This window comes from Oncorhynchus masou, chromosome 19 (genome assembly GCF_036934945.1).
Source record: "Oncorhynchus masou masou isolate Uvic2021 chromosome 19, UVic_Omas_1.1, whole genome shotgun sequence".
Classification (NCBI taxonomy): Eukaryota; Metazoa; Chordata; class Actinopteri; order Salmoniformes; family Salmonidae; genus Oncorhynchus; species Oncorhynchus masou.
The window spans coordinates 26,595,229-26,621,567 of NC_088230.1; the positions used below are offsets into that span (position 1 = coordinate 26,595,229).

At 45.0% G+C, this 26,339-nt stretch overlaps 3 protein-coding genes and 1 long non-coding RNA gene across 5 annotated transcripts; all 4 read right to left on the minus strand.

Moving 5' to 3' along the window:
• Positions 1-90: 90 nt before the first annotated feature.
• LOC135506077 (POTE ankyrin domain family member F-like) lies at positions 91-6,105 on the minus strand. The gene is made up of 9 exons (XM_064925469.1): positions 6,008-6,105; positions 4,078-5,670; positions 3,853-3,975; positions 3,600-3,728; positions 3,272-3,464; positions 2,948-3,072; positions 2,625-2,815; positions 2,245-2,378; positions 91-2,161 (listed from the first exon to the last, which is right to left on the minus strand). The coding sequence occupies exons 1-9, from the start codon at positions 6,089-6,091 to the stop codon at positions 1,929-1,931; spliced, it is 2,805 nt and encodes a 934-aa protein (XP_064781541.1). The 5' UTR covers positions 6,092-6,105; the 3' UTR covers positions 91-1,928.
• On the minus strand, positions 6,091-20,237 carry LOC135505640 (uncharacterized). The gene is made up of 11 exons (XM_064924690.1): positions 20,221-20,237; positions 20,026-20,140; positions 18,786-18,946; positions 18,338-18,484; positions 18,011-18,113; positions 17,641-17,769; positions 17,344-17,529; positions 12,900-13,156; positions 6,667-7,713; positions 6,435-6,551; positions 6,091-6,106 (listed from the first exon to the last, which is right to left on the minus strand). Exons 1-11 carry the CDS (start codon positions 20,235-20,237, stop codon positions 6,091-6,093), a joined length of 2,295 nt encoding a protein of 764 aa, XP_064780762.1.
• Positions 20,238-21,423: 1,186 nt separating this feature from the next.
• LOC135505582 (uncharacterized) lies at positions 21,424-22,261 on the minus strand. Its single transcript, XR_010450291.1, has 3 exons — positions 22,041-22,261; positions 21,639-21,713; positions 21,424-21,516 (listed from the first exon to the last, which is right to left on the minus strand). It is a non-coding gene; the product is annotated as an uncharacterized LOC135505582 (long non-coding RNA).
• A 182-nt stretch (positions 22,262-22,443) lies between these two features.
• Positions 22,444-26,184, minus strand: LOC135506080 (uncharacterized protein C6orf163 homolog). Of its 2 annotated transcripts, XR_010450341.1 has the most exons (3): positions 25,601-25,685; positions 23,898-24,002; positions 22,444-23,207 (listed from the first exon to the last, which is right to left on the minus strand). XR_010450341.1 is itself a non-coding variant. In XM_064925473.1 (2 exons), exons 1-2 carry the CDS (start codon positions 26,003-26,005, stop codon positions 22,811-22,813), a joined length of 516 nt encoding a protein of 171 aa, XP_064781545.1. In that variant the 5' UTR covers positions 26,006-26,184; the 3' UTR covers positions 22,444-22,810. The 2 variants fall into 2 exon arrangements, 1 of the variants encoding a protein (XP_064781545.1); XM_064925473.1 differs by lacking the exons at positions 23,898-24,002; positions 25,601-25,685 and adding an exon at positions 25,887-26,184.
• Positions 26,185-26,339: the final 155 nt, after the last annotated feature.

Sequence of the window (26,339 nt, forward strand, 5' to 3'; positions counted from 1 at the left end):
ACATCTGACTGGTGAATCTTCAGTAACTCAGTGTTATTACTTTGCAGGTATTTTTTATGGAGGATGTAATGGAGAAATGCAACAGTCAAATAAATAAAAAATATTTATTCTAAAAAAAAAAAGACCTGACATACAACTTGGTTTAAGTAAATCATAGCAAGACTCGAGCATGGAATATACCATCAAAAAACGAGGCTGGGACTTCAATTCTACCTCTGACCACCAAGAACTAACAAATGAGCCGACTATTCATCCCTCTCCAAATTTAAGCCCTCTTAGGGCCTTTCCATTTCCCACAGGGAACACTTCAGACCTCCATTTAAAAAGACCTGTGATTAAGATCACATGGCAACCCCACTTCTTTAGAGCAGAAAAACATGGCAGTTCTAAAAACACATTGAAGAGAACAAGCAAAAATCGTGCCAAAATCAAAGGGCAGCTATGTAATGAGTGAGTCACACTAGATACTAGTAAGTCTACTGTAAATACAATGGGGTTGATCAAAATAAGTTAACTAATAAGGCCAATTGCTTGTCCATAGTATCCATAGGAAGTCAAAGAAAGCAAAAAAATGGTAAGGGCATAGCCAACATGGCTAACAGGTAGCCTCAATGAAACAAAAGTCAACATTCTCATCAAGTTCAGGTATTTGCTGTCAAAATAGTTAGAAAAACCATGCATTTAAGTCAGATATGACCCATTCATAAAAGTTGAAAGATCACTCAATATTAATAAGTCAAAAAAGTCAATATATTGTGAACAAACATGTAAAGTCAAATATGAAAATAAATAAATGTGAACAAACAAATCATACCAGTCAAGAATAGAGGTTGTTAGTACATTGAATCAAGGGCCAAATCAAACAAAAATGTATGTTAAGGATCAATGCACAATAAACAGTGATTGTATACAGCTGAATAATGACACTAAATTCAGGACTTGCGCAATATAGGCCTTATACTTGGTACATGAAACATACCCTAATCAACACTAAGTGCAGACTCAAGACAGAAGGAAAACTCAAATGGATAAGTAAAATGAACAGTCAGTCTACCATTCAGGCATGGTGGCATCAACATACTAAACTCTTCACCTGCATTGATTGAGCTACAAGTCTTGGAGGGAAAACTACAGTATCTCACCAAGTGGACACAGAAAATGTAACGTGGACATGTTAGGTTAAGTTATTCCAAGACAACTTTAGAAAGCCAATTTAAAACAGAAATATTTACAGACAATTTCAAGATTAACTTTAGAAAGCTCATCTTAATATAGGAAAATGAACTGAGAAACTATACTCAAATTGGGGGCATTACATACAGTTCTGGTCATTGACCTTGCTAGAGCAGTGGCATTGTCGTAGTAACTCCTCAGAAACTGAAAAGATTGCTCAAAATGGGCCCTTAAATAAAACAGATCGGTTTCCCTACCATCACCAAAATACCTGGTTCAAGTGCCTTGTCATATTCCTAAAAATAAAATATAAAAGGTGGAGAAAAGGGTAGAAAACACCCTAATATTTCAAGAGGCACACCGATCCCAGTTACTCTTTTTTAGGAGTCATTCAGAGGAGAATCAGTCACCTTTCTTTACATAAGGCCAGATCCTGATCAGGGGATTCATGACAAGCACTATAGCTGCTAGAAAGTAAGTTAATCTTCCTTTGACAGGATTTCTGCCACAGTAAGCATAAAACGGAACATTCAAGTATTGTCTGATCCGACAACAGTAGAAAATTTTATATCACACTCAAAGTACCAAATCGTTGGAAGTGTCAGTGCAAAACATCAGTAATGAAAAACGTAGTACAAAAACAACAATTGAAAACGATAAAAAAAGGTTTAAAAAACACAGACATAGAAACTAGGCACTATACTCTATTGCACATGTGTAAGAACTTGCACCCATACATTTCAGGCGAGTCCAGCTCAGAAGCACTTCCTGAAAACAATCTGGGGGCCATATTCCTCGTATTCCTCTTGGCTGATCCAAGCAGAGGCAAAGGAAGACAAGTTGGCCAGCACTGCACCTCCACTCCATACAGAGAAATCTCTGTCCTTAGGGCTTGTCACCCGCACACACTCCCCCAAGTCTGTAGGCACCATGGTTCTAATTTCACTCTGAAGCCGCTCAGGCAGGCCAGCCAACAGGGTATTTCCACCTTCACAGGGGAAATAAATACATTCAGACATTGGCAGATGAGTGGACAAGTATTCAGCAACTAATAAAACATAAACTATGTACCTGAAAGGACAATGTTCCCCAAAAAACTCCGCCGGAGGTCAATGTCTGAACTAAGGATAGACTTGAAAATACTCTCGTGCATCCCGTAATGGTCTCGTCCAATCAGCTCTGGCTTAAACAGAATCTCAGGAGCCCTGTGGATGGAAGACGCCACCGATTAACAGATCTTAGCCAACCCTTGGTGGCTATCCAAAAGCTTACTTGGTAGCACCATAATCAAAACTGAACAATAAATGGCACTGTTTGCAAAGGGAAACACTTTTTTCACAGTTCTTAGTCTCAATTACCTCAGACAAAGCAGAACACTTAATTATCCAAACTCATTAGGGTGAGTGTTTAGTCTTCAGAGTGAGGATACAGTGGCCCTGTTAGATGGTTACCTGAACCGCTCTGTGCTGAGGTGAACGACCTGGCCATCAGGCATGGTGTAATTCATCGCATTGCTGGCCGACCCTCCACAGGTTAGCTCAGATTCATAGTCCTGGGACACCCGGCAGCATTTCTCCTTCATCTCCCTCACAATCTCCATCTCGGCAGAAGTGCGCATGCAGAACCCCTGCTCCTGCAGAAGCTGGTACACAGGACAGTGGCACACAATACAGGCAATGGACATTGTTTTCAAGTGATCATCATTTGAACTATTGTTTTAGACCAAATCCCTGTCCCAAATACATACAGATAATTATGCGTTAATCTCAAATACCTTTTTAAGGTGCATTGTAACATCATGGCCAGCCAAGGTGCAGCGCTGCACTGCGTGTGGTAAACAGTATCCCTCAAACACTGGCACACTATGGCTCACTCCATCCCCAGAGTCAAACACTACACCTAGTAGGAGAAACAGATAATCAATTGAGTATCTGCCATATTCAAAATTATTCAACCAAATAGTAGATGTATAGTAACCAGTCTTATATTCTAGCTTTAAACAGGTCTTTGAAAGCATACTGTCCTCTACTCTGGGATACAACTGCCTTAAATATGTTAACTGACTAGACATATTTGTATATAATCGTGCTCGTTTTACCTGTGGTTCTCCCTGCTGCATAAAGTGCCAGCACTGCCTGCATGGCCACGTAGGTGAGAGGAACATTGAAGCACTCAAACATGAGTTCCACCATGCGCTGACGGATCGCCAGTGGGTTCATGGCTGCCTCGGTCAGTAGGACAGGGTGATCGTCTGGTTCCACATGCAACTGCTGGAATGTGTGGTGCCAAATCTGAAACCAATCAATTGAGCAGTGAGGTCAAAACCACCACAGTCTGATACTATGGCTTCATCAGTACTCCCAAACACACCACTAAAGCACATACAGAATATTGGATAAAAATAAGGTCAACAATACATCACCAACCTTTTCCATTTCATCCCAGTTGCGTATAATTCCGTTCTTCATGGGATACTTCAGTGCCAGGACTCCTCTCATATGTTGAGCCTCATGTCCAATATAGGTCTCCCGTTCCAAGTAGCCATTCATTATTTCCTGATGGCAAATTATAAAGAAAGTCTGCACATAGGGAAAGACATTGTGGCCAATACGACCGTAACTTGATGAAAAACAACACAGCCCAAGTGTATAGATGCCACATACTTGGCTGTTGCCTTACCTCGTATTTTGGCAGCCCAATGATATTTGGGAATATCGTATTCGGGAGGTCCTGATCGGCAAACCCTGCTTTCATCAAACCAGACCCTGTGTCCAGCACAATAGGGGTCTTGAAATTGGTCATCTAAAAAAAAAAATAAAACCTAACAATTCACATTTTCCCGAAAGATAAAGTATAATAATCAGGTCTATGGTGAATAATGTGGACGTCTAACTAAAGCCTTACGTCTCTGGTGGGGATGTGGTGATTGGGTTGATTGACAGGTGATCTCCTGGCAGTACCACACCTCTGAAACCCATCAGGGACATCTACTTCTCTCCACTCATCAGCTCCACTTGGTTCACATGATCCAGATGTTACCTCAGCAGACATATGAGATTGCTCTTCAGAATTAGACCCCAAATGTGTTAACACATCCTCAGATTTCTGGGAGCAGTGGATTTCTATCTGAACACAGTCAGAGTCAACAAGCGTTAATGTTGATCCCATAGAGCAGCCGCCTAGTGTTGACTGTTCATGGAACTCCAAAGGGTCATTACATAAGGATACCTGTTGATCAGCGAAGGGTTTGTCATTGTTGTCACTTCTGTGTTTATTCACATCCGGACTCAGAACAGGATTAGGAGAACTGTTTGTAGGTTTGAGGTTTCGCTCTTTAGGCTTCAGGTGAGTATTGAGCGCAACTTGCGGTGTGAGCCTAGGGTTAGGGTCAGAATCACTATCAGGGCAGAGGGTTCTATATATGGGTTTGGTTGGAATTTTGAGTTCTTGACCTTTATCATTCACAGGAACAGATGCCTTTCTTGGTTTAGGCACAGGGGTGTTGGCATTAGCCCCTGGGTCAAATGCTCCATGTTCAGGGCACATTTCACATATAAAGGAGGTAGTCTCTGGTGTGCAACTTTGAAAGGCTTCCCCAGATCTTACATCTTTCTCTGTACCCTCATGGCTTTGGAATCCAACCTCTTCAATAGAGTCATTGGGATCAGAAGTGATTTGTGGTAGAGTTAAAACTTGTGAATTGTGCTCAGTAAGATCACAGTAGCTGGGGGTGTCAACTACCATGGCATCACCACAGCCGGATATATTAACGTCAACATGTGGGGAATGACCATTTACACTTTGAACACATGTTTGTGATACAGGGGTTTTGGCATAATCTGGACATGGGGTTGCAGTAATACTGAGGGATTCATTAGGATCCAGGTTTATGGAGTGTTGGGGTAAGGATGGCAAGTGCTTCACTTTGTGGTGTTGGCTCCTATTGTCTGATATAAGATTATCACAGAGTGCACGGTCCTCCAAGTTAAGTTTAGAAGTCCTTTCCATTACTGAGCATTTCACTACTTTTCTGTTCCTGCTCATCCTCTTGAGTTGACATTCTTTTGTTATCTCTTTGTCTAGGCTATTTTCCATCCCCTCCACTTCCCTTTTCTCCCTTGCTAGTTCTAATAGAAACTCCTGCCTCTCCTTGCTCGTACTTCGGGAAACCACAGATTGAGTGGGCTTTTCATCAAGGCACTGCTTCTCAGCCCGTCGAAGCTGGTGGATCTTGAGGTTCTCCTCCATGATAAGCTCATCCAGAACATGCAGTCCTCTCAGCTCCTTCAGCAACTCTCCCCTGCTGCTTTGAGGGCACATCAGACCAGTCAACTCAGTCTCAGTCAGCCGGCCATTGTGGCCCATGCTGTGTTCTGAGGCCACAGTTTCACTAGTTGCCTCTGGTGACCTGCATTCACTCTGGTTGTCAGTGTCTGCAGAGGCAAGACTGTCATCAAGGCCCAGGACACCATGTGCCTTAAGGTCACTGGAGGACATCTAGAAAACAAAAACATTGTTATTATTAATAACAGAAACAAAAGTGGAGATTCCCATCAGCTGATTATCTAGTACGATTTAAAGTCTGCCAAACAAAATAAACTTAGCTTGTATTAAATTAAATATATTTTCAATCTTGTAAAAACAATACTTTCTTACAAATCTCTTGTTGACAAGTGCATTTAGTTAATGCGAAAATATAAAAACTAATTTCTAGAATCCAATTTGTAATGTATGGACAGTGGTCTATGTTGTTCATAGTTCACCAGCTTAAATGGTTCCATGATCCACATCTGACCTAGAGGTACACATTTATATTATGACCTACCACACCTACCTGCACCTCACTGCCCCATGATTCCCACGGTTTGCTCGTGCTCTCAGTCTTCAGAAGGACAGCCAATATCTGCTCCTGTACCATCACATTCTCTTCCTCCTGTAAAAAAAAAACAAAGTTAGAGAAGTGTTTACAAATGCAAGCTATTGGCCTACGCCATGGTTTAGGGAGGGCTGCAAAATTCCAGGAAATCAAATTGCCTGGATTTCAAGAAATCCTGGTTGAGAATTATGATTTCCTGCTTATTCCCTCCTGATTCTGGGAATCCTCCATCCGGGATTTCTGGAACACCAGGAAATTTATTGAACTTTCCTGGAATTTCACAACCCTAGGTTAAGGTCACTTAACAATCTCAGTAATGTGCAAATCTGAGGAGCCAAACCATTTATTGCATCGGCAATGAAGACAAACCATTTAACATTTGTACCAACATGCCTCTAGTATTCCAGCTGCCCGGTCCAAGATCTCCTCTACCTTCCTGAGACCCTCCTGCTCCTTCAGGTCCCAGTCATTTAACGAGACTTCAGTCATGGAGCTGGTTATCCTGCAAACATCAAACAGCAACAAGATGAGTGCTTTGGCTTTCATAGTTTACTAACTAGGCACAATGGGCACCTATGAGGACCATGTCAGGAGACAAGAGCATAATGTGTCATTACCTTTCACCGCTGTCCTGTTTGGGGTTGTGAAAGTCATACGTATCCCAGAGGAGAGTGGGGCTGCTCTCTGCAGTGTAGTTGGGCCCATCTCTTGCATCTGTGATGGTGCTTGAAAGGGGATCCCGAATGGCACTCAGTTCCGAGTCAAAGCTGTCCTGTGCCTGTAGGATACGGTCGCTGGGCTGTGCCCCTCTGCTCTGAGGGTTGGTTTGTACCTCCGTCTGTGTGGGCTGGTCTCTGGACCAGTTGGATAATTGGTCACTGTGGTGGTAGTACTCTGAAGGGTTTGGGTTCTTAACATCCCGCAACTGTGGTGACTGTGATGGGTTCTGAGTGATGGTGACCGTGTAGGAGTTCTCAAGGTCTTCCACAGGCAGACTGAGCCATGGATTATGGGGCAGGGTAGCCGAACGCTTCAGCTTGATCTCAAAATGCATCGAGTCCACAGTTATCTTTGGGATGATCTGAATGCTGGCCCTTGAGGTGCTGCCCATGGAGCCAAAGTCAAAATCCTCCCTGCGCTCCTCAACATCAGACACGCTGGAGATGTTCTCCTCATGGATCTTGGGCTGCCTGGTGATGGGCCTGATGGAGTCCCTGGTGCCTGGTACCCTGGACGGCCCCTCCCATCCCTCTCGCCCAGCTCCTGTCTCCATGTGGCCACTTCCTGCTCCATCAAAGCCAGAGTCAAAGGAGCTGAGGGAGGGAGGCTTCCCCACAGCAGACACAGCCCCAGAGACGGCACTGGAGGGAGACGTACCCAGAGGGGCCTGATGGTGCTTGAGGTTGGAGAGAGAGCCGTGGCTGTGCATGTTGTCCTTAGTGTGGCAGTCAGATCTGGAACCAGAGGTTCCACTGTGACTAAGCGTCACATCTGGAATGTTGAGACTGGCCTCAGGTACTCTGCCTACAGCAAGGTTAGTGTGTGGCCTAGGTCCTTCCCTGTGGCTGGCTCTCAGAAACTCATACTGCCACTGCAGCGCTGACTGGAGGTCGTTGATAGGTACTACACCTGGACAGGTCAGAAGTTTACACAGATTCATGCATCTGAAAGAAAGAAAGCGCCAGGGTCAAAGCAAAAACAGTTATAAGTCACTAGATCAAATACACTGCTCAAAAAATAAAAGGGAACACTTAAACAACACAATGTAACTCCAAGTCAGTCAATCACACTTCTGTGAAATCAAACTGTCCCTTTAAGAAGCAACACTAATTGACAATAAATTTCACATGCTGTTGTGCAAATGGAAGACAACAGGTGGAAATTAGGCAATTAGCAAGACACCCCCAATAAAGGAGTGGTTCTGCAGGTGGGGACCACAGACCACTTCTCAGTTCCTGAGAAGCTTCCTGGCTGATGCTTCCTGGCTGATGTTTTGGTCACTTTTGCATGCTGGCGGTGCTTTCACTCTAGTGGTAGCATGAGACGGAGTCTACAACCCACACAAGTGGCTCCGGTAGTGCAGCTCATACATCAATGCGAGCTGTGGCAAGAAGGTGTGCTGTGTCTGTCAGCGAAGTGTCCAGAGCATGGAGGCACTACCAGGAGACAGTCCAGTACATCAGGAGACGTGGAAGAGGCCGTAGGAGGGCAACAACCCAGCAGCAGGACCGCTACCTCCGCCTTTGTGCAATGAGGAGCACTGCCAGAGCCCTGCAAAATGACCTCCAGCAGGCCACAAATGTGCATGTGTCTGCTCAAACGGTCAGAAACAGACTCCATGAGGGTGGTATGAGGGCCCGACGTCCACAGGTGGGGATTGTGCTTACAGCCCAACACCGTGCAGGACGTTTTTCATTTGCCAGAGAACACCAAGATTGGAAAATTTGCCACTGGCGCCCTGTGCTCTTCACAGATGTGCTCAGTGTGAACCTGCTTTCATGTGACAGACGTGACAGTCTGGAGACGCCGTGGAGAACGTTCTGCTGCCTGCGACATCCTCCAGCATGACCGGTTTGGCGGTGGATCATGGTGTGGGATGGCATTTCTTTGGTTGGGGCCGCACAGCCCTCCATGTGCTCGCCAGAGGTAGTCTGACTGCCATTAGGTACCGAGATGAAATCCTCAGACCCCTTGTGAGACCATATGCTGGTGTGGTTGGCCTTGGGTTCCTCCTAATGCAAGACAATGCTAGACCTCATGTGGCTGGAGTGTGTCAGCAGTTCCTGCAAGAGGAAGGCATTGATGCTATGGACTGGCCCGCCCGTTCCCCACACCTGAATCCAATTGAGCACATCATGTCTCGCTCCATCCACCAACGCCACGTTGCACCACAGACTGTCCAGGAGTTGGCGGATGCTTTAGTCCAGGTATGGGAGGAGATCCCTCAGGAGACCATCCGCGACCTCATCAGGAGCATGCCCAGGCGTTGTAGTGAGGTTATACAGGCACGTGGAGGCCACACACACACACTACTGAGCCTCATTTTGACTTGTTTTAAGGACGTTATATCAAAGTTGGATCGGCCTGTAGTGTGGTTTTCTACTTTAATTTTGAGTGTGACTCCAAATCCAGACCTCCATGGGTTGATAAATTTGATTTCCATTGATAATTTGTGTGATTTTGTTGTCAGCACATTCAACTATATGTAAAGAAAAAAGTATTTAAGAATAATATTTCATTCATTCAGATCTAGGATGTTTTATTATAGTGTTCCCTTTATTTTTTTGAGTAGTGTACCTACGGAAGTCTGTAGTTAATACCCTCCTAAAGCATTTCAAATCGCACTGTGGTATAAAACACAGCCCTTTAACTTCCAGCACCGACAGAGATGGCCGCCTCGCTTCGTGTTACTAGGAAACTATGCAGTTTTGTTTTTTTACGTGTTATTTCTTACATTAGTACCCCAGGTCATCTTAGGTTTCATTACATACAGTCGAGAAGAACTACTGTATATAAGATCAGCGTCAACTCACCATCAGTACGACCAAGAATATGTTTTTCGCGACGCGGATCCTGTGTTCTGCCTTAAAAACAGGACAACGGAATGGATCGCATGCAGCGACCCAAAAAAACTACTCAGAAAAAGAGGGAAACGTAGCGGTCTTCTGGTCAGACTACGGAGACGGGCACATCGTGCCCCACTTCCTAGCATTCTTCTTGCCAATGTCCAGTCTCTTGACAACAAGGTTGATGAAATCCGAGCAAGGGTAGCATTCCAGAGGGACATCAGAGACTAACGTTCTGTGCTTCACGGAAACATGGCTCACTGGAGAGACGCTATCCGATGCGGTGCAGCCAGCGGGTTTCTCCACACATCGCGCCGACAGAAACAAACACCTTTCTGGTAAGAAGAGGGGTGGGGGTGTATGCCTTATGGCTAATGAGGCATGGTGCGATGAAAGAAACATACAGGAACTCAAATCCTTCTGTTCACCTGATTTAGAATTCCTCACAATCAAATGTAGACCGCATTATCTAACAAGAGAATTCTCTTCGATTATAATCACAGCCGTATATATCCCCCCCCAAGCAGACACATCGATGGCTCTGAACGAACTTTATTTAACTCTTTGCAAACTGGAAACCATTTATCCGGAGGCTGCATTCATTGTTGTTGGGGATTTTAACAAGGCTAATCTGAAAACAATCTGAAAACAAGAACAAACAAATTTTATCAGCATATCGATTGCGCAACCAGGGGCGGAAAAACCTTGGATCACTGTTACTCTAACTTACGCGACGCATATAAGGCCCTGCCCCGCCCCCCTTTCGGAAAAGCTGACCACGACTCCATTTTGCTGATACCTGCCTACAGACAAAAGCTAAAAAAAAGAAGCTCCCACGCTGAGGTCTGTCCAACGCTGGTCCGACCAAGCTGACTCCACACTCCAAGACTGCTTCCATCACGTGGACTGGGACATGTTTCGTATTGCGTCAGATAACAACATTGACGAATACGCTGATTCGGTGTGCGAGTTCATTAGAAGGTGCGTTGAAGATGTCGTTCCCATAGCAACGATTAAAACATTCCCTAACCAGAAACCTTGGATTGATGGCAGCATTCGCGTGAAACTGAAAGCGCGAACCACTGCTTTCAATCAGGGCAAGGTGTCTGGTAACATGACTGAATACAAACAATGCAGCTATTCCCTCCGTAAGGCTATCAAACAAGCTAAGCGTCAGTACAGAGACAAAGTAGAATCCCAATTCAACGGCTCAGACACAAGAGGCATGTGGCAGGGTCTACAGTCAATCACGGACTACAGGAAGAAATCCAGCCCAGTCACGGACCAGGATGTCTTGCTCCCAGGCAGACTAAATAACTTTTTTCCGCTTTGAGGACAATACAGTGCCACTGACACTGCCTGCAACGGAAAAATGCGGTCTCTCCTTCACTGCAGCCGAGGTGAGTAAAACATTTAAACGTGTTAACCCTCGCAAGGCTGCAGGCCCAGACGGCATCCCCAGCCGCGCCCTCAGAGCATGCGCAGACCAGCTGGCTGGTGTGTTTACGGACATATTCAATCAATCCCTATACCAGTCTGCTGTTCCCACATGCTTCAAGAGGGCCACCATTGTTCCTGTTCCCAAGAAAGCTAAGGTAACTGAGCTAAACAACTACCGCCCCGTAGCACTCACTTCCGTCATCATGAAGTGCTTTGAGAGACTAGTCAAGGACCATATCACCTCCACCCTACCTGACACCCTAGACCCACTCCAATTTGCTTACCGCTCAAATAGGTCCACAGACGATGCAATCTCAACCACACTGCACACTGCCCTAACCCATCTGGACAAGAGGAATACCTATGTGAGAATGCTGTTCGACTACAGCTCGGCATTCAACACCATAGTACCCTCCAAGCTCGTCATCAAGCTCGAGACCCTGGGTCTCGACCCCGCCCTGTGCAACTGGGTACTGGACTTCCTGACGGGCCGCCCCCAGGTGGTGAGGGTAGGTAACAACATCTCCCCCCCGCTGATGCTCAACACTGGGGCCCCACAAGGGTGCGTTCTGAGCCCTCTCCTGTACTCCCTGTTCACCCACGACTGCGTGGCCACGCACGCCTCCAACTCAATCATCAAGTTTGCGAACGACACAACAGTGGTAGGCTTGATTACCAACAACGACGAGACGGCCTACAGGGAGGAGGTGAGGGCCCACGGAGTGCGGTGTCAGGAAAATAACCTCACACTCAACGTCAACAAAACTAAGGAGATGATTGTGGACTTCAGGAAACAGCAGAGGGAACACCCCCCTATCCACATCGATGGAACAGTAGTGGAGAGAGTAGCAAGTTTTAAGTTCCTCGGCATACACATCACAGACAAACTGAATTGGTCCACTCACACAGACAGCATCGTGAAGAAGGCGCAGCAGCGCCTCTTCAACCTCAGGAGGCTGAAAAATTTGGCTTGTCACCAAAAGCACTCACAAACTTCTACAGATGCACAATCGAGAGCATCCTGGCGGGCTGTATCACCGCCTGGTACGGCAACTGCTCCGCCCTCAACCGTAAGGCTCTCCAGAGGGTAGTGAGGTCTGCACAACGCATCACCGGGGGCAAACTACCTGCCCTCCAGGACACCTACACCACCCGATGTTACAGGAAGGCCATAAAGATCATCAAGGACATCAACCACCCGAGCCACTGCCTGTTCACCCCGCTATCATCCAGAAGGCGAGGTCAGTACAGGTGCATCAAAGCTGGGACCGAGAGACTGAAAAACAGCTTCTATCTCAAGGCCATCAGACTGTTAAACAGCCACCACTAACATTGAGTGGCTGCTGCCAACACACTGACACTGACTCAACTCCAGCCACTTTAATAATGGGAATTGATGGGAAATGAGGTAAATATATCACTAGCCACTTTAAACAATGCATACGTATATACTGTACTCTATATCATCGACTGCATCCTTATGTAATACATGTAATCACTAGCCACTTTAACTATGCCACTTTGTTTACATACTCATCTCATACTCATCTCATACTCATCTCATATGTATATACTGTACTCGATACCATCTACTGTATCTTGCCTATGCTGCTCTGTACCATCACTCATTCATATATCCTTATGTACATATTCTTTATCCCCTTACACTGTGTATAAGACAGTAGTTTAGGAATTGTTAGTTAGATTACTTGTTGGTTATTACTGCATTGTCGGAACTAGAAGCACAAGCATTTCGCTACACTCACATTAACATCTGCTAACCATGTGTATGTGACAAATAACATTTGATTTGAAAACAGTATTATGAAACAGTAGTTTCTCACCTTTGTGATAGCCGTTTGCCAGTCTGCTGTAGGTGGGCGTCAGGGATGACGTTGGCCAGGTGAGCAAGCTGGACCAGCTCCTCCATGTCCGGGGAGGGGTTGTTTCTCAGGAAGTCACAGACTGCCTGCCTCCACACAGGGACAGGGCCATGCTTCTCCAGCAGGTGGCGCCGCCTGGGGAGGGGGTCATAGTTCACACCCCACAGAAGGTCTTGGAGAAAGTTCTCACACAGGACTATGTTGTACCAACTATTGGCCTGTTGAGATGAAATAAATTGAGTTCATGACGTCAGATTAAATTGACAATGTCTAACCACAACACAAACCACATGCACATCACAGGAGCTAAACATGTAAAATGTTGTCATTTCAAGAATTTCTAATTGTAGTCTATTTCAATTACATCACCACACGCATGCACAATCAGGTATCATAAGACCTTAGTGAAAGGGTTGGAGCGAGCGGGTTGGAGCGAGCGGTCGCATCTACACTTCGGTTCGCAGGTAGTATAACTTTTCATTACATTTTCATTACATTTCATTATAGTACAACGGTTTGATTTGTCTAATCTTAGCAACTTCTTCTTAGCTAGCTACATAGCCGTCTTTGTATCAAAGATAATTGCGTAATTATCGTATTTCGTCGTCCTAACGTAGTCTACACTGCTATCTGCCCAGCAGCTAGCTAACGCCCACCGTCCAACAGCACTGTAGAAACTATTACACTCAACTGAACGACTCGATTAGTGTAGTGTTAGCTAGCTACATAGTTGTCTTTGCTGTCTTCGTATCCAAGATAATTGTGTAGTTTAGAGTGTGTAGACTTAGAGTGATTATTTTAATTTACCGAGGTTAGCTAGCCAGCTAGCCAACCTCTACCGAATAGAACTTCAACTACCCGGTCAACATTCCGCTTCGCTCCACAGGTAGTATCACATTTTCAATTCACTTCATTACAGTACAACGGTTTGATTTGTTTGATCGTAGCTAGCTAGCTACATAGCCGTCTTTGTATCTAAGACAATTGTGTAGTCTAGAGCGATTTTCTAGGTTTAGCTAGCCAGCTATTGTCGTTCTTTTAACGTAACGTAACGCAATCAATACTGCTAGCTAGCCAGCTAGCCCCCAAATAGCAGCACTGTAGAAACTATTACACTCGACGGAACGACTTGATTAGTGTAGTGATTGGTGTAGTGTCAACAACGCAGCCACTGCCAGCTAGCCTACTCCAGCAGTACTGTATCATTTCAATCATTTTAGTCAATAAGATTCTTGCTACGTAAGCTTAACTTTCTGAACATTCGAGACGTGTAGTCCACTTGTCATTCCAATCTCCTTTGCATTAGCGTAGCCTCTTCTGTAGCCTGTCAACTATGTCTCTATCTATCCCTGTTCTCTCCTCTCTGCACAGACCATACAAACGCTCCACACCGCGTGGCCGCGGCCACCCTAATCTGGTGGTCCCAGCGCGCACGACCCACGTGGAGTTCCAGGTCTCCGGTAGCCTCTGGAACTGCCGATCTGCGGCCAACAAGGCAGAGTTCATCTCAGCCTATGCCTCCCTCCAGTCCCTCGACTTCTTGGCACTGACGGAAACATGGATCACCACAGATAAAACTGCTACTCCTACTGCTCTCTCTTCGTCCGCCCACGTGTTCTCGCACACCCCGAGAGCTTCTGGTCAGCGGGGTGGTGGCACCGGGATCCTCATCTCTCCCAAGTGGTCATTCTCTCTTTCTCCCCTTACCCATCTGTCTATCGCCTCCTTTGAATTCCATGCTGTCACAGTTACCAGCCCTTTCAAGCTTAACATCCTTATCATTTATCGCCCTCCAGGTTCCCTCGGAGAGTTCATCAATGAGCTTGATGCCTTGATAAGCTCCTTTCCTGAGGACGGCTCACCTCTCACAGTCCTGGGCGACTTTAACCTCCCCACGTCTACCTTTGACTCATTCCTCTCTGCCTCCTTTCCACTCCTCTCCTCTTTTGACCTCACCCTCTCACCTTCCCCCCCCTACTCACAAGGCAGGCAATACGCTCGACCTCATCTTTACTAGATGCTGTTCTTCCACTAACCTCATTGCAACTCCCCTCCAAGTCTCCGACCACTACCTTGTATCCTTTTCCCTCTCATCCAACACTTCCCACACTGCCCCTACTCGGATGGTATCGCGCCGTCCCAACCTTCGCTCTCTCTCCCCCGCTACTCTCTCCTCTTCCATCCTATCATCTCTTCCCTCTGCTCATACCTTCTCCAACCTATCTCCTGATTCTGCCTCCTCAACCCTCCTCTCTTCCCTTTCTGCATCCTTTGACTCTCTATGTCCCCTATCCTCCAGGCCGGCTCGGTCCTCCCCTCCCGCTCCGTGGCTCGACGACTCATTGCGAGCTCACAGAACAGTGCTCCGGGCAGCCGAGCGGAAATGGAGGAAAACTCGCCTCCCTGCGGACCTGGCATCCTTTCACTCCCTCCTCTCTACATTTTCCTCCTCTGTCTCTGCTGCTAAAGCCACTTTCTACCACTCTAAATTCCAAGCATCTGCCTCTAACCCTAGGAAGCTCTTTGCCACCTTCTCCTCCCTCCTGAATCCTCCTCCCCCCTCCCTCTCTGCAGATGACTTCGTCAACCATTTTGAAAAGAAGGTCGACGACATCCGATCCTCGTTTGCTAAGTCAAACGACAACGCTGGTTCTGCTCACACTGCCCTACCTTGTGCTCTGACCTCTTTCTCCCCTCTCTCTCCAGATGAAATCTCACTTCTTGTGACGGCCGGCCGCCCAACAACCTGCCCGCTTGACCCTATCCCCTCCTCTCTTCTCCAGACCATTTCCGAAGACCTTCTCCCTTACCTCACCTCGCTCATCAACTCATCCCTGACCGCTGGCTACGTCCCTTCCGTCTTCAAGAGAGCGAGAGTTGCACCCCTTCTGAAAAAACCTACACTCGATCCCTCCGATGTCAACAACTACAGACCAGTATCCCTTCTTTCTTTTCTCTCCAAAACTCTTGAACGTGCCGTCCTTGGCCAGCTCTCCCGCTATCTCTCTCAGAATGACCTTCTTGATCCAAATCAGTCAGGTTTCAAGACTAGTCATTCAACTGAGACTGCTCTTCTCTGTATCACGGAGGCGCTCCGCACTGCTAAAGCTAACTCTCTCTCCTCTGCTCTCATCCTTCTAGACCTATCGGCTGCCTTCGATACTGTGAACCATCAGATCCTCCTCTCCACCCTCTCCGAGTTGGGCATCTCCGGCGCGGCCCACGCTTGGATTGCGTCCTACCTGACAGGTCGCTCCTACCAGGTGGCGTGGCGAGAATCTGTCTCCTCGCCACGCGCTCTCACCACTGGTGTCTCCCAGGGCTCTGTTCTAGGCCCTCTCCTATTCTCGCTATACACCAAGTCACTTGGCTCTGTCATAACCTCACATGGTCTCTCCTATCATTGCTACGCAGACGACACACAATTAATCTTCTCCTTTCCCCCTTCTGATGACCAGGTGGCGAATCGCACCTCTGCATGTCTGGCAGACATATCAGTGTGGATGACGGATCACCACCTCAAGCTGAACCTCGGCAAGACGGAGCTGCTCTTCCTCCCGGGGAAGGACTGCCCGTTCCATGATCTCGCCATCACGGTTGACAACTCCATTGTGTCCTCCTCCCAGAGCGCTAAGAACCTTGGCGTGATCCTGGACAACACCCTGTCGTTCTCAACCAACATCATGGCGGTGGCCCGTTCCTGTAGGTTCATGCTCTACAACATCCGCAGAATACGACCCTGCCTCACACAGGAAGCGGCGCAGGTCCTAATCCAGGCACTTGTCATCTCCCGTCTGGATTACTGCAACTCGCTGTTGGCTGGGCTCCCTGCCTGTGCCATTAAACCCCTACAACTCATCCAGAACGCCGCAGCACGTCTGGTGTTCAACCTTCCCAAGTTCTCTCACGTCACCCCGCTCCTCCGCTCTCCACTGGCTTCCAGTTGAAGCTCGCATCCGCTACAAGACCATGGTGCTTGCCTACGGAGCTGTGAGGGGAACGGCACCGCAGTACCTCCAGGCTCTGATCAGGCCCTACACCCAAACAAGGGCACTGCGTTCATCCACCTCTGGCCTGCTCGCCTCCCTACCACTGAGGAAGTACAGTTCCCGCTCAGCCCAGTCAAAACTGTTCGCTGCTCTGGCCCCCAATGGTGGAACAAACCCCCTCACGACGCCAGGACAGCGGAGTCAATCACCACCTTCCGGAGACACCTGAAACCCCACCTCTTCAAGGAATACCTAGGATAGGATAAATAATCCTTCTCACCCCCCCTTAAATGATTTAGATGCACTATTGTAAAGTGGCTGTTCCACTGGATGTCAGAAGGTGAATTCACCAATTTGTAAGTCCCTCTGGATAAGAGCGTCTGCTAAATGACTTAAATGTAAATGTGAACAACTACCTTTCTGTAGTAGTGGTAGAAGTCAGAGACTGCTCGGAGGGTCTGATGAGGGAGCTCTACAGCAGCGTGGAAGTTCTCCTTCAGTCTGTCCAGATCCTGCACCCACTCTTCCCTGGTCTGGACATCACCAGGAGGCAGAACCTCAGCTAATGTGTGGATCACATCTTCAGAACAGCGAACCAGGGCCTGACAAGACGGAGGACAAACCACCGCTGTGTCATTAAGGATCCATACAGCAGCTCGAATACGGCAATGACCCAATCTTAAAAGAAAAATATCAGAGTAGCCTAGATTTACCATGGCAGGGGTATAGATCGATGCCTCGAATTCTGACGTTAACATCTCAGCCCTTCTGGCATCTTTAGAGATCTCTATTCTGTAAGGCTGAAGCTTCTCTTTCTGAAGGCTTTTAATCTGTTCTGTTAACTGTAAGTGAGGTAAATAAAGCAAAATAATTAAACATTTAAATAAGCCTCTGAAAATGGAAAAAGGCAAGACAACTGGGTCATGTTCATTAGGCACCAAATGGAAGAATGACAAACAGGAAAGGCCTAGACAAAAGACCAATTTTTGTTTTCAGTTGCAAAGCATTTTAAAATGTTTTTTGTTTTGTGCCCTAATTAACAACATTTTAGAGTAATTGTTGTTGTTATGCATTATAACAAACCTGCTGTGCCTCATTACGCAGCTGGAAGACCTGTAGCTGGAGGTGGGCCTTGGAAAAGGCCTGTTGCCACAGCAACTCAATTTTTTCCACAGCCACAGTTATCCTGTCAACAAAGACAACAATAAGATACCTTCAACCTGGGGAAAAGACTCAATGTAGCAGAATACTATGAACCTTGAAATAGAACAGTTCTGTGTACATTACTTGCATAATATCTATCCATTGACAGATTTGTCTAGATAGAAAGTCATTCGGTGTCAAATATGCAAGTCTATACTTCAAAAACAAATAAAATGCAGTGTCCGTGCCTACCGCACAGTAAAGTACCTGCTGTAGTTCTGCAGCATGTCGAAGGCTGTGTTGGTGAAGAGGGCTGTCCCAACCATGGCCTGATAGCACGAGTTCTTCTCGGGGTGGCGCATCTTCTCCACCACACACTCACAGTGCCTTAGCAGCTCATCCAACCCCAGCTCCCTACACACCACAAGGATAGTAGAGTTCAACATGTCCTCTGTACATAATATGTACATATGCAGTCACTCAGCCTTTGCAGGGGCACAAGAGTCCATAGATTCAAGGAAATAGTCAAGGAAATCCTTCAAAAGGCGTTGCAACTTTAGGCAGGTAACTTAAGCCATTAAAAACACTTAGAAAGTGTGCATATGTACAGCAGCTTTATGTGTAGAGCAACTCGGCTTACACATGTACTACCCAAAGTAGGCATTTGTTATGTCCAACTGAATGAGAGTCCAATGGTGAAAACGGAGTCTCTTACCGCCGAAGCATATGGAACTTGGCCTCGTTGGTGTAACAGAAGGCCTTCAGCTCAGTGAAGGCAGAGGGGACAGGCTGTCTGGAGAGGGTCTGCAGGGTGGAGATGGAGGACGGGAGCCTCTGGACCACCGAGAGAAACTCCTGAACAAAGCCATCTATCTCCTACATAAACAGTCCAAGAAGCTAGTTAGAAGGATAATGAGGGTGAGATGAAGTAGAACGAAAAAAACAATAAAGTAAATCCTTTTGCATCAAAAAAGCATTATTCACATGCTTGTCACAAGTTGTACAACCACCAACCAATAGGCAAAGACAACCAAAATCTACAACAAAGTTTGCTCACCTACTCAATCTACAAAGAATGTCCATTTAGTTAGTGTAACAGCACAACATTGTAACAGAAAACATTATAGCATCTCAAAACAGACTGCACTCATCAGTACTAATGAATAGTCAACATGGGTGAATACCCAGTCAAACATGAGTGAATATGATCAAATGGTTAGAGGAGGCCGCCTTTCACTTGGTAATGAGGTCCACTGATTGCACTCTGCAATTGCGCAAGCTTCACCAAGGTAACAATGGGTCAGGGGCCACATCACTGAAACTCATGAATGGATTCGCAAATGAAAAATCTCTACCCACAGATGACACAGTTGAGTCACTAACTGCACACTCATCTCTCCAGATAGATTCATTAACTGAATCTACCACAGATGTTCACTAGTGGAAGAAATAAGAAAATAGCTTGGGTTGGAAGCAGAGTTCTCCCGCTCTCTTATTCATTTCATCCTTAAGACAGGAAACAAATCAAAAGCAGAGGACAGGAGTCAGTGAGGTCATCCTTTGACCCCTGACGGGGAAAGGAGGACAATGCTGCCGTGTATTAAAACTATTAGTGGAGTTATGACTGATCCTAAGACCATCTACTGCCAAAGCTCGCTGTGGCAAACAAGACTGTCCTTTTAAGAAGATCACATTACACGCACGACATGACTAGTCATGTACTGCCTAAGATTAATCATGAGAAAAGTCCAGTGTGATTATTTTACAGAACGAGTTGTGGCGCTAGTAGTCAATGGAATTCTTTGAAAGAAACCTCAGGAGAATTGTGGTGAGATTACATGCCAATGAATGGACACAAGCTTTTTACAGCTGGCATAACTTTACACTTGACCAATAAGCAAAATACCACAGGATGAAATGACAACAGTCCGTGTATTTGATTGTAAGAAACAAACCTTGACAAAGGAAACCCAACTCCGATGACAGTAAACCAGGTAGCCGCCTAAAGATGCAGTCAACTGGCTTCTATCAATGTAGTTGGAAAGGTCAAAGACCGCTTTCAGCAGAACTCTCTGTTGGTATTAAAAGGATGTTTAGACACACCCCACGCACACACAATATGAAAGGTGAAGATAGCGAACCCATCTTACCTTAAAGAGAGCCACATAAGACTTTGATGGTACCAGCAGTTTCAACAATAGTTTCAGAACATCTTTCTTTTTCGGTTGAATTATGTATACAGTGTGCACTGTCCTCCTATGAAGCTAGATGGGGCGAGAAATTAATGTTACACTTTCATCAATATTACTTAATGACAAGTCAAAATCACACCTAGTAGTACAACTTGGGTGGGGCACACAAACGTCTTCCCCGATTTGGAATTTTAGTGAGCACCACGGTTCGGTCAGTGGCCATGACAAATGAGGACAAACTGACATTAAGACTCACTGCACCATTATCAAAAATGACTAAATCAAATGTACACATTAGTATGCTTGTGGACATAAAGAATCTACCATTTGATTGTCAAAATGATATGGAATCAGACAAAGAGCCACAGACCACTGAATGGTATGGCAGATTTCCAAACACCTTAACCAATTTAGCTCAGATAATGCAATTCCTCATTCAATTCTACTAGAGCTTAATAAATAACTGAAGGCATATGATCCAGCATGTGATCTCCCTACCCGCCATCGCTTCAGTATTTTAGCCCATAACCATCATCCAAGCGGGAAGTGACGCACTTCGCATTATGCCCTAAAGAGCCACATCAGACAAGAACACTTAATGAGCTAGGAGTACCAGAAAGGCCAAGCCGAGGTGGAGCTATGAAGTGCTTTACAACATCACTGTGGTTGAACTGGGCACAGCAATACAAGAAACTGAGACTCACTGTCAACACTTCCAAGACATAATCAACTTATTATTTTTAATTGTGCAAAAGTGGATTGAGATGTACTAAATAACACTACTTTAAGAACCAACTATGACCATTACTGTAAAGCAATGCCTACAAGCCATCTAAAACATTCAATCCTTGTCTGTACAAAATATGAAATGTTGCCTCAAATAATTCAAAATATGGATGTTTTTTTGCAAAATGATAGAATAGATACCTCAAGGAGAAGAAGTGTTTCAGCGATGAACCTTGTTGTATTAAGAGTGGCTTGTCTCAAATCAGCCACAACTGAAACCAAGCTCTCCTTCTCCTGTTTCTTACTAAAAAACAAAGTGGCATCAGTGAGGCTCAACATGACTTCCAGTTGAACAATCTTAAATAGACATCCGTAAAAATAAAAAATAAACACTTGTAGGTACACACTTGTACAAACAGAGAAAGTAGTGTATGAAGTCAACCACTTCAGATTTGCTTAGATCTGAAAGACTGCCATGAGAATCCACAGGGAACAGAACCAGAGGACATCCATGCTGATCAAAGGCACCTGTTGACAGAAATACAATAATTTCATGCGCACATTGTTACAGTTCATGATTTGTTATTGTTTTGTTACATTTTGCACATTGTATCATACAAATAATGAATCGAGTGTTTATTATAGCCTACCAGGGAAAACTACTGCTCCCGAGTTCAACACATGATCTGGAGGCAGCGGAAGGGAGGGGGAGGCCCCTTGGAATTCTGAAAGTATTTGTGCGAAACGAATATTTACATTAGAAACATGCCTGGGTACAATTTCATCGGTGTGTTCGCACTAACCTTAGAAACCAGAGCGTCCGGTGCCTTCCAATCCCCCTCCCCACTTAACTGCAGCCAATAAGTAGCAAAACTACCCTCACTACAATACATCGGAACAGAGCTTATTTGCAAGCACATTTTACACACACTTCATTTACCACAAACACAAAGTGCTACCATAACACGTGATATTAGATTGCAACATCATAATAACTTCGTAAATATGTAACAAATTCTCACGCTGCAGCGTGCACTTGACTCGATTGTTACCTGTTGCTTGGCGGTGGCTCATTGTGGAGTTCTCAGCCCTTTCCAAATGTTGAAGCTTTCGTTGTTATTTTTCCTGCCGGAATGCAAAAAAATTATTTTGAATCGATCCTCTCATATTTCCTAACTAAACAATCTAAAAGATAGCATTATATCTGAGTGTCGGTTGGACAAGAGACGTGGGATCTAGTCCACTTGTTTCCGCCATATTGAGTTCATTCCGAACAGGGCATCATGCGGTTGAGCAATTCCATTGAATGGAAGCTGCAAGCCCTCATTTATAACTTCAAATATCGGAGGGCGGGGAAAGATAACGAGAACGTGACTTGCATGGAGAGACGCCTCGTTGTTAACATTCTGTGAATTGATGGCAATCAATGCAATGCTGTATTTATATTTTATTATTTTGAGATTCATGATCATGCAATGCTAATAAAATAAACCATCGAACAATAAATGGCACGCACAGATTAATTCAAAGAGATGTAACACAGTTCAACCTAATGAGAACGTAAATCATTCCTGGCATTACAGATTATGAAAGGCACTTTTACCTACCAAAGTTTTGTTGTTGAAATCAACATGTGACCTGCCTATATGACAGATACTTGTGATGCCTGGCATAATCACATGATCAGATATCAAACAGACAAAAGTACTGCAATTATTACACAAAGAAATAGCATGTGGATAATCAGATTTATTACAGTTGACCAATTGTGATGAGCCAAAGAGAGCATGCTTTTCTGGGCTTCTATTCGTTCACTTGTCATTCAACCTGTACATTTCTTTGATGGTAGGATAAAGTCAGCTTGATCAGGCTTCAATTCTTTAAACTGCTGATTGATGAAATGTTGAAATGCTGCCCTTGTTTCTTCCAGGTCATCCATATATACTTGCTTATCGGCTACAGCTGTACGGAGGTCCCTGATGGTCTTGTCCAGCAGAGTCTCCAGTGCTTGTGATGACTCCTTCAAGGTAGTTAGTTCTGCCTTGTACCGCCCCTCCGCCTTGTCTATCTTGCGTTGGGCAATATCCATCTCCTCCCTTCGGGTTCTCTCGATGTTGCCAGCGATGCTGGATATCATCACTGCCCTCACTTCCACCAGTACCTCATCTTTTTTCTTGCTGGCCACAGTCTTCGCATCCTCCGGTTGCAGCATGAAGTCCCTGTTGTAAACATATCACATAATGAGTTTGTGAACCACAATAGGAAAATCATTAGCAGGTCACAGATCCATTTGAGATTTTGCCTACTCCTCCGTTGTCATCATTGTCAAGTCAAGCATGTTTGCCACGACAATTCCAAGATGGCAAAAACAGACAGGCAACCAAGCTAGAAAACTATGACTATAAAAAGCACACAAATCTCACTCATTACACCAATTTACACCCATGAGCTGCTTTTGAAATACTGTAGCTATCACTCTGATCACATATGTCTACCAACATCTCCAAGATAGTGGCAGCGTGTGCAGTAGTTTGTTCCTCTTCTCTTTGGGTTCTCACAACACTCTTAGCATGGCGCTGGGCTATCTTCTCTATGGCCCTTCGGATCTCCTGAGTGGCCCTCTCTTCGTTTCGTTTGCGCAGTTTCTCAATGTCGGACCTGACCTTGCGCTTTGTTTTGATATCATACTCAACCAAGGTATCCTGAGGATGTCATGAGGCAATTCAATTGATTACATAGGCTTACACATAGCCAACCCTACACTCTATTAAAAGCTCTGAGCATCATGGCAATTGTGGGTCTACAGCTTTTTATAAAACAATTTATATAGTAGGCTACTCTATCAATTTGTACATGTCTATAGACATGTACAAATGACAATTGTTTTCCTTTGATAAGTGTTCTCATACCTGCAAGTAAGAGTTAGCATTTTCCACTTTCCTCCTCAAGAGCTCTCTCTCCTTTCTGGCCCACTGAAGTGTCTGTAACACTATTTTCTCAATTTCCATGTCAGCCTGAAAGCAAGACATATCATTAACAAAACCTCTTGCAATGTATTGCAGTCCAGACCTAACGCAATGTTCAACAACAAAAAGCAGCACATTTTTGTACCTTGCCCCACGCCTTCTCAGTAGCAGCTCTAATACACTCCTCCTTCTCTTTTTGAAACTCTGTCATGTAATACTGGTGTATGTTTTCTCCTATATCTGCAATTCAATGTGACACAGTCACTTAAACATCTGTTACAGGCTGCTACCATTGATACATGGAGTGGATGTAGTAAAGGAGGAGTGGGCATACCAATGATGTTTGAGTGAGTACTCAACTGCTTCAGCTCTTTCATTGGGTCTCCATACAAAGCTGTGAGAGCACAGCTTGTGGGCTCTCGCTTTCTTGCAGTGCATCTATGACCTCCTTTAGATAGAGTGGCAGGATGCTGTGAAGCTTTGAGGGTTCCCACGTTGGGTTTCCATTGCTCTTTGAGTGTGTCCATTTGAGCTTTTACAGTGGACCTCACAAAGCATGCAATTATTGTAGCTTTGACTCACCCCATGGGGCGGGATATCTTGCTTTAATCAAATCTAGTTACATAGATTTGTTGGAAGTACTAAAAAGGTTTCCTTGCTGAAGAAAACAACTAAGAATTTATGACTCCAAATGCATGTGCCAGAAAAAATAATAATCAATTGTGATGCTATTTGGAACGCACGTGGCTCATTGAGAGACATTCCAATTACTGGGGCTGTTTTCGCACTGGTCAGCTCCTAAGCCCAATAATGGTGCCTAAAGTAACTCCATCGAACATAAATCGATTCTCAATTGCGGTACTCTACTTTCATATCAAAATAATTCCACAAATGCAAAATACACACTTGCGGCATACTGTTTTAATTTAACCTGTTAAAACAACAGTTGCAGCCGACTGTATTTTTCAGTGACAACACGTTTGTGGCGTCCATCTGCCGTTTACAGTGTTAAGAGACGCACAAATATCATTTGCAAAGGTATTCCACTCTTGTTTTCAGTTTAAAAAAGCCCTGAACATGGAAATATGGTCGTGTGGGAACCCTAAACCTACAAAGGTGTGTAGTCATTTAAACTTTTGTTTATACATGTTTTTTTATGCTGCTAATATAAAATATACATTCCTTGTTTCCATTACCGCACACCAAGAGATGAGTGTTAACGTTTAAAGCGAAGTGTCTGCGGAGGCTCTTAACAAAATTCCCCCCTTCAGAAGATACTGTAATGAAATAGCAGGGAGCAGGTCTCGAACCCTCGACTTTCTAGCCCGAAGTCCAGTGCGCTATCCACCGTGCCTCAAAAGCATGCTCATGCGGCAGAGTCGATATCCGCGCGTATAAACCCAGGGTCGTTACAATACTATCGTCAGTTTTCAGTGGCGCGTCTATGACTTGGGTATTCAGCTCTTTGCTTGATGCTAATTGCTCAATATGCTTTTATGAGTTTTAAATTCTTACCCTTACTCTATGGTAAATTGTTATTTCAATAGTTTCATAAATGAATCCAAGAGCTATTGCCTAATTGTAACAATATTTAATAACCATCGTCATTACATAGATCCAGTGCTTTCAAGCAAAGCCATTTTTACCACAATAATGTTCAGGATATATTGCACATCTGATTTGATCAGTCCCATTTAGACGTTTTCCTCCCCTTCACTGTCAATAACTTCATACAGCTGCGGGTCGTTCTCTTTGGTGGCATGAAGGTATCCCAGGTAGCACACACACAAGGAAATTGTCACAAGTCCAAATGCCATCACTGGCTTGTTCTGTAAAGAAACACAATTTGCATCGACAATATAACAGACGATACCGATGAACAAGCAGACTCATTGTCCGTAATATAATTGTGACCAGTGAGTTAGGCCTTACGGGTCTAACGGTGAGCTCAGGGTTGACAGATCGGAAAAGCGTGGTGGTCTTCGCTCCTCTAAGGCCAGGCATCCTGAAGTCCCCTTCTTTCGGAGCCTCCAACCGCTTCCAGATGCCATTGTGCAATTAGTTGAGGAGATGGATAAGGTTTACATTTACTGTATAAAGAAGTGCAACGCGTTTGGGGAAACGCTATTAATGATGGAAAACATTTGGAACGACCAATAGCGCATCCACAACAACGCGTCCACTTGTTTTGGAAGTCATGGCTAACAGTCAACAAACTCCAAGAAAAAACACATTGTTTGCATGTTATAATAGTAGCGTCCTTATAATAGTAGAGCGCCACCTTGTGGATGGAGTAGGCTACACTATGGTTTCTGTATTTTTTTAAATTGAACCTTTATTTAATTAACAAGGCAAGTCAGAAGCATTTCAGTCACTGTTAGTCAG

What these genes read in the sequence shown, in the direction of transcription:
- LOC135506077 (XM_064925469.1), bottom strand. Translation starts at nt 6,091, where the DNA reads ATGGTACAGGAGCAGATATTGGCTGTCCTTCTGAAGACTGAGAGCACG. An exon ending in TGCAGCAGGGAGAACCACAG is followed by an intron (nt 3,073 to 3,271) that starts GTAAAACGAGCA and finishes TTCTCCTACTAG; the next exon opens with GTGTAGTGTTTGACTCTGGG. An exon ending in GGGGAACATTGTCCTTTCAG is followed by an intron (nt 2,162 to 2,244) that starts GTACATAGTTTA and finishes TCCCCTGTGAAG; the next exon opens with GTGGAAATACCCTGTTGGCT.
- LOC135505640 (XM_064924690.1), bottom strand. An exon ending in TGCGTAATGAGGCACAGCAG is followed by an intron (nt 17,770 to 18,010) that starts GTTTGTTATAAT and finishes CCTCACTTACAG; the next exon opens with TTAACAGAACAGATTAAAAG. An exon ending in CGATCTATACCCCTGCCATG is followed by an intron (nt 17,530 to 17,640) that starts GTAAATCTAGGC and finishes CCGTCTTGTCAG; the next exon opens with GCCCTGGTTCGCTGTTCTGA.
- LOC135506080 (XM_064925473.1), bottom strand. Translation starts at nt 26,005, where the DNA reads ATGGCATCTGGAAGCGGTTGGAGGCTCCGAAAGAAGGGGACTTCAGGA. An exon ending in CTGAGCTCACCGTTAGACCC is followed by an intron (nt 23,208 to 25,886) that starts GTAAGGCCTAAC and finishes TGTTTACAACAG; the next exon opens with GGACTTCATGCTGCAACCGG.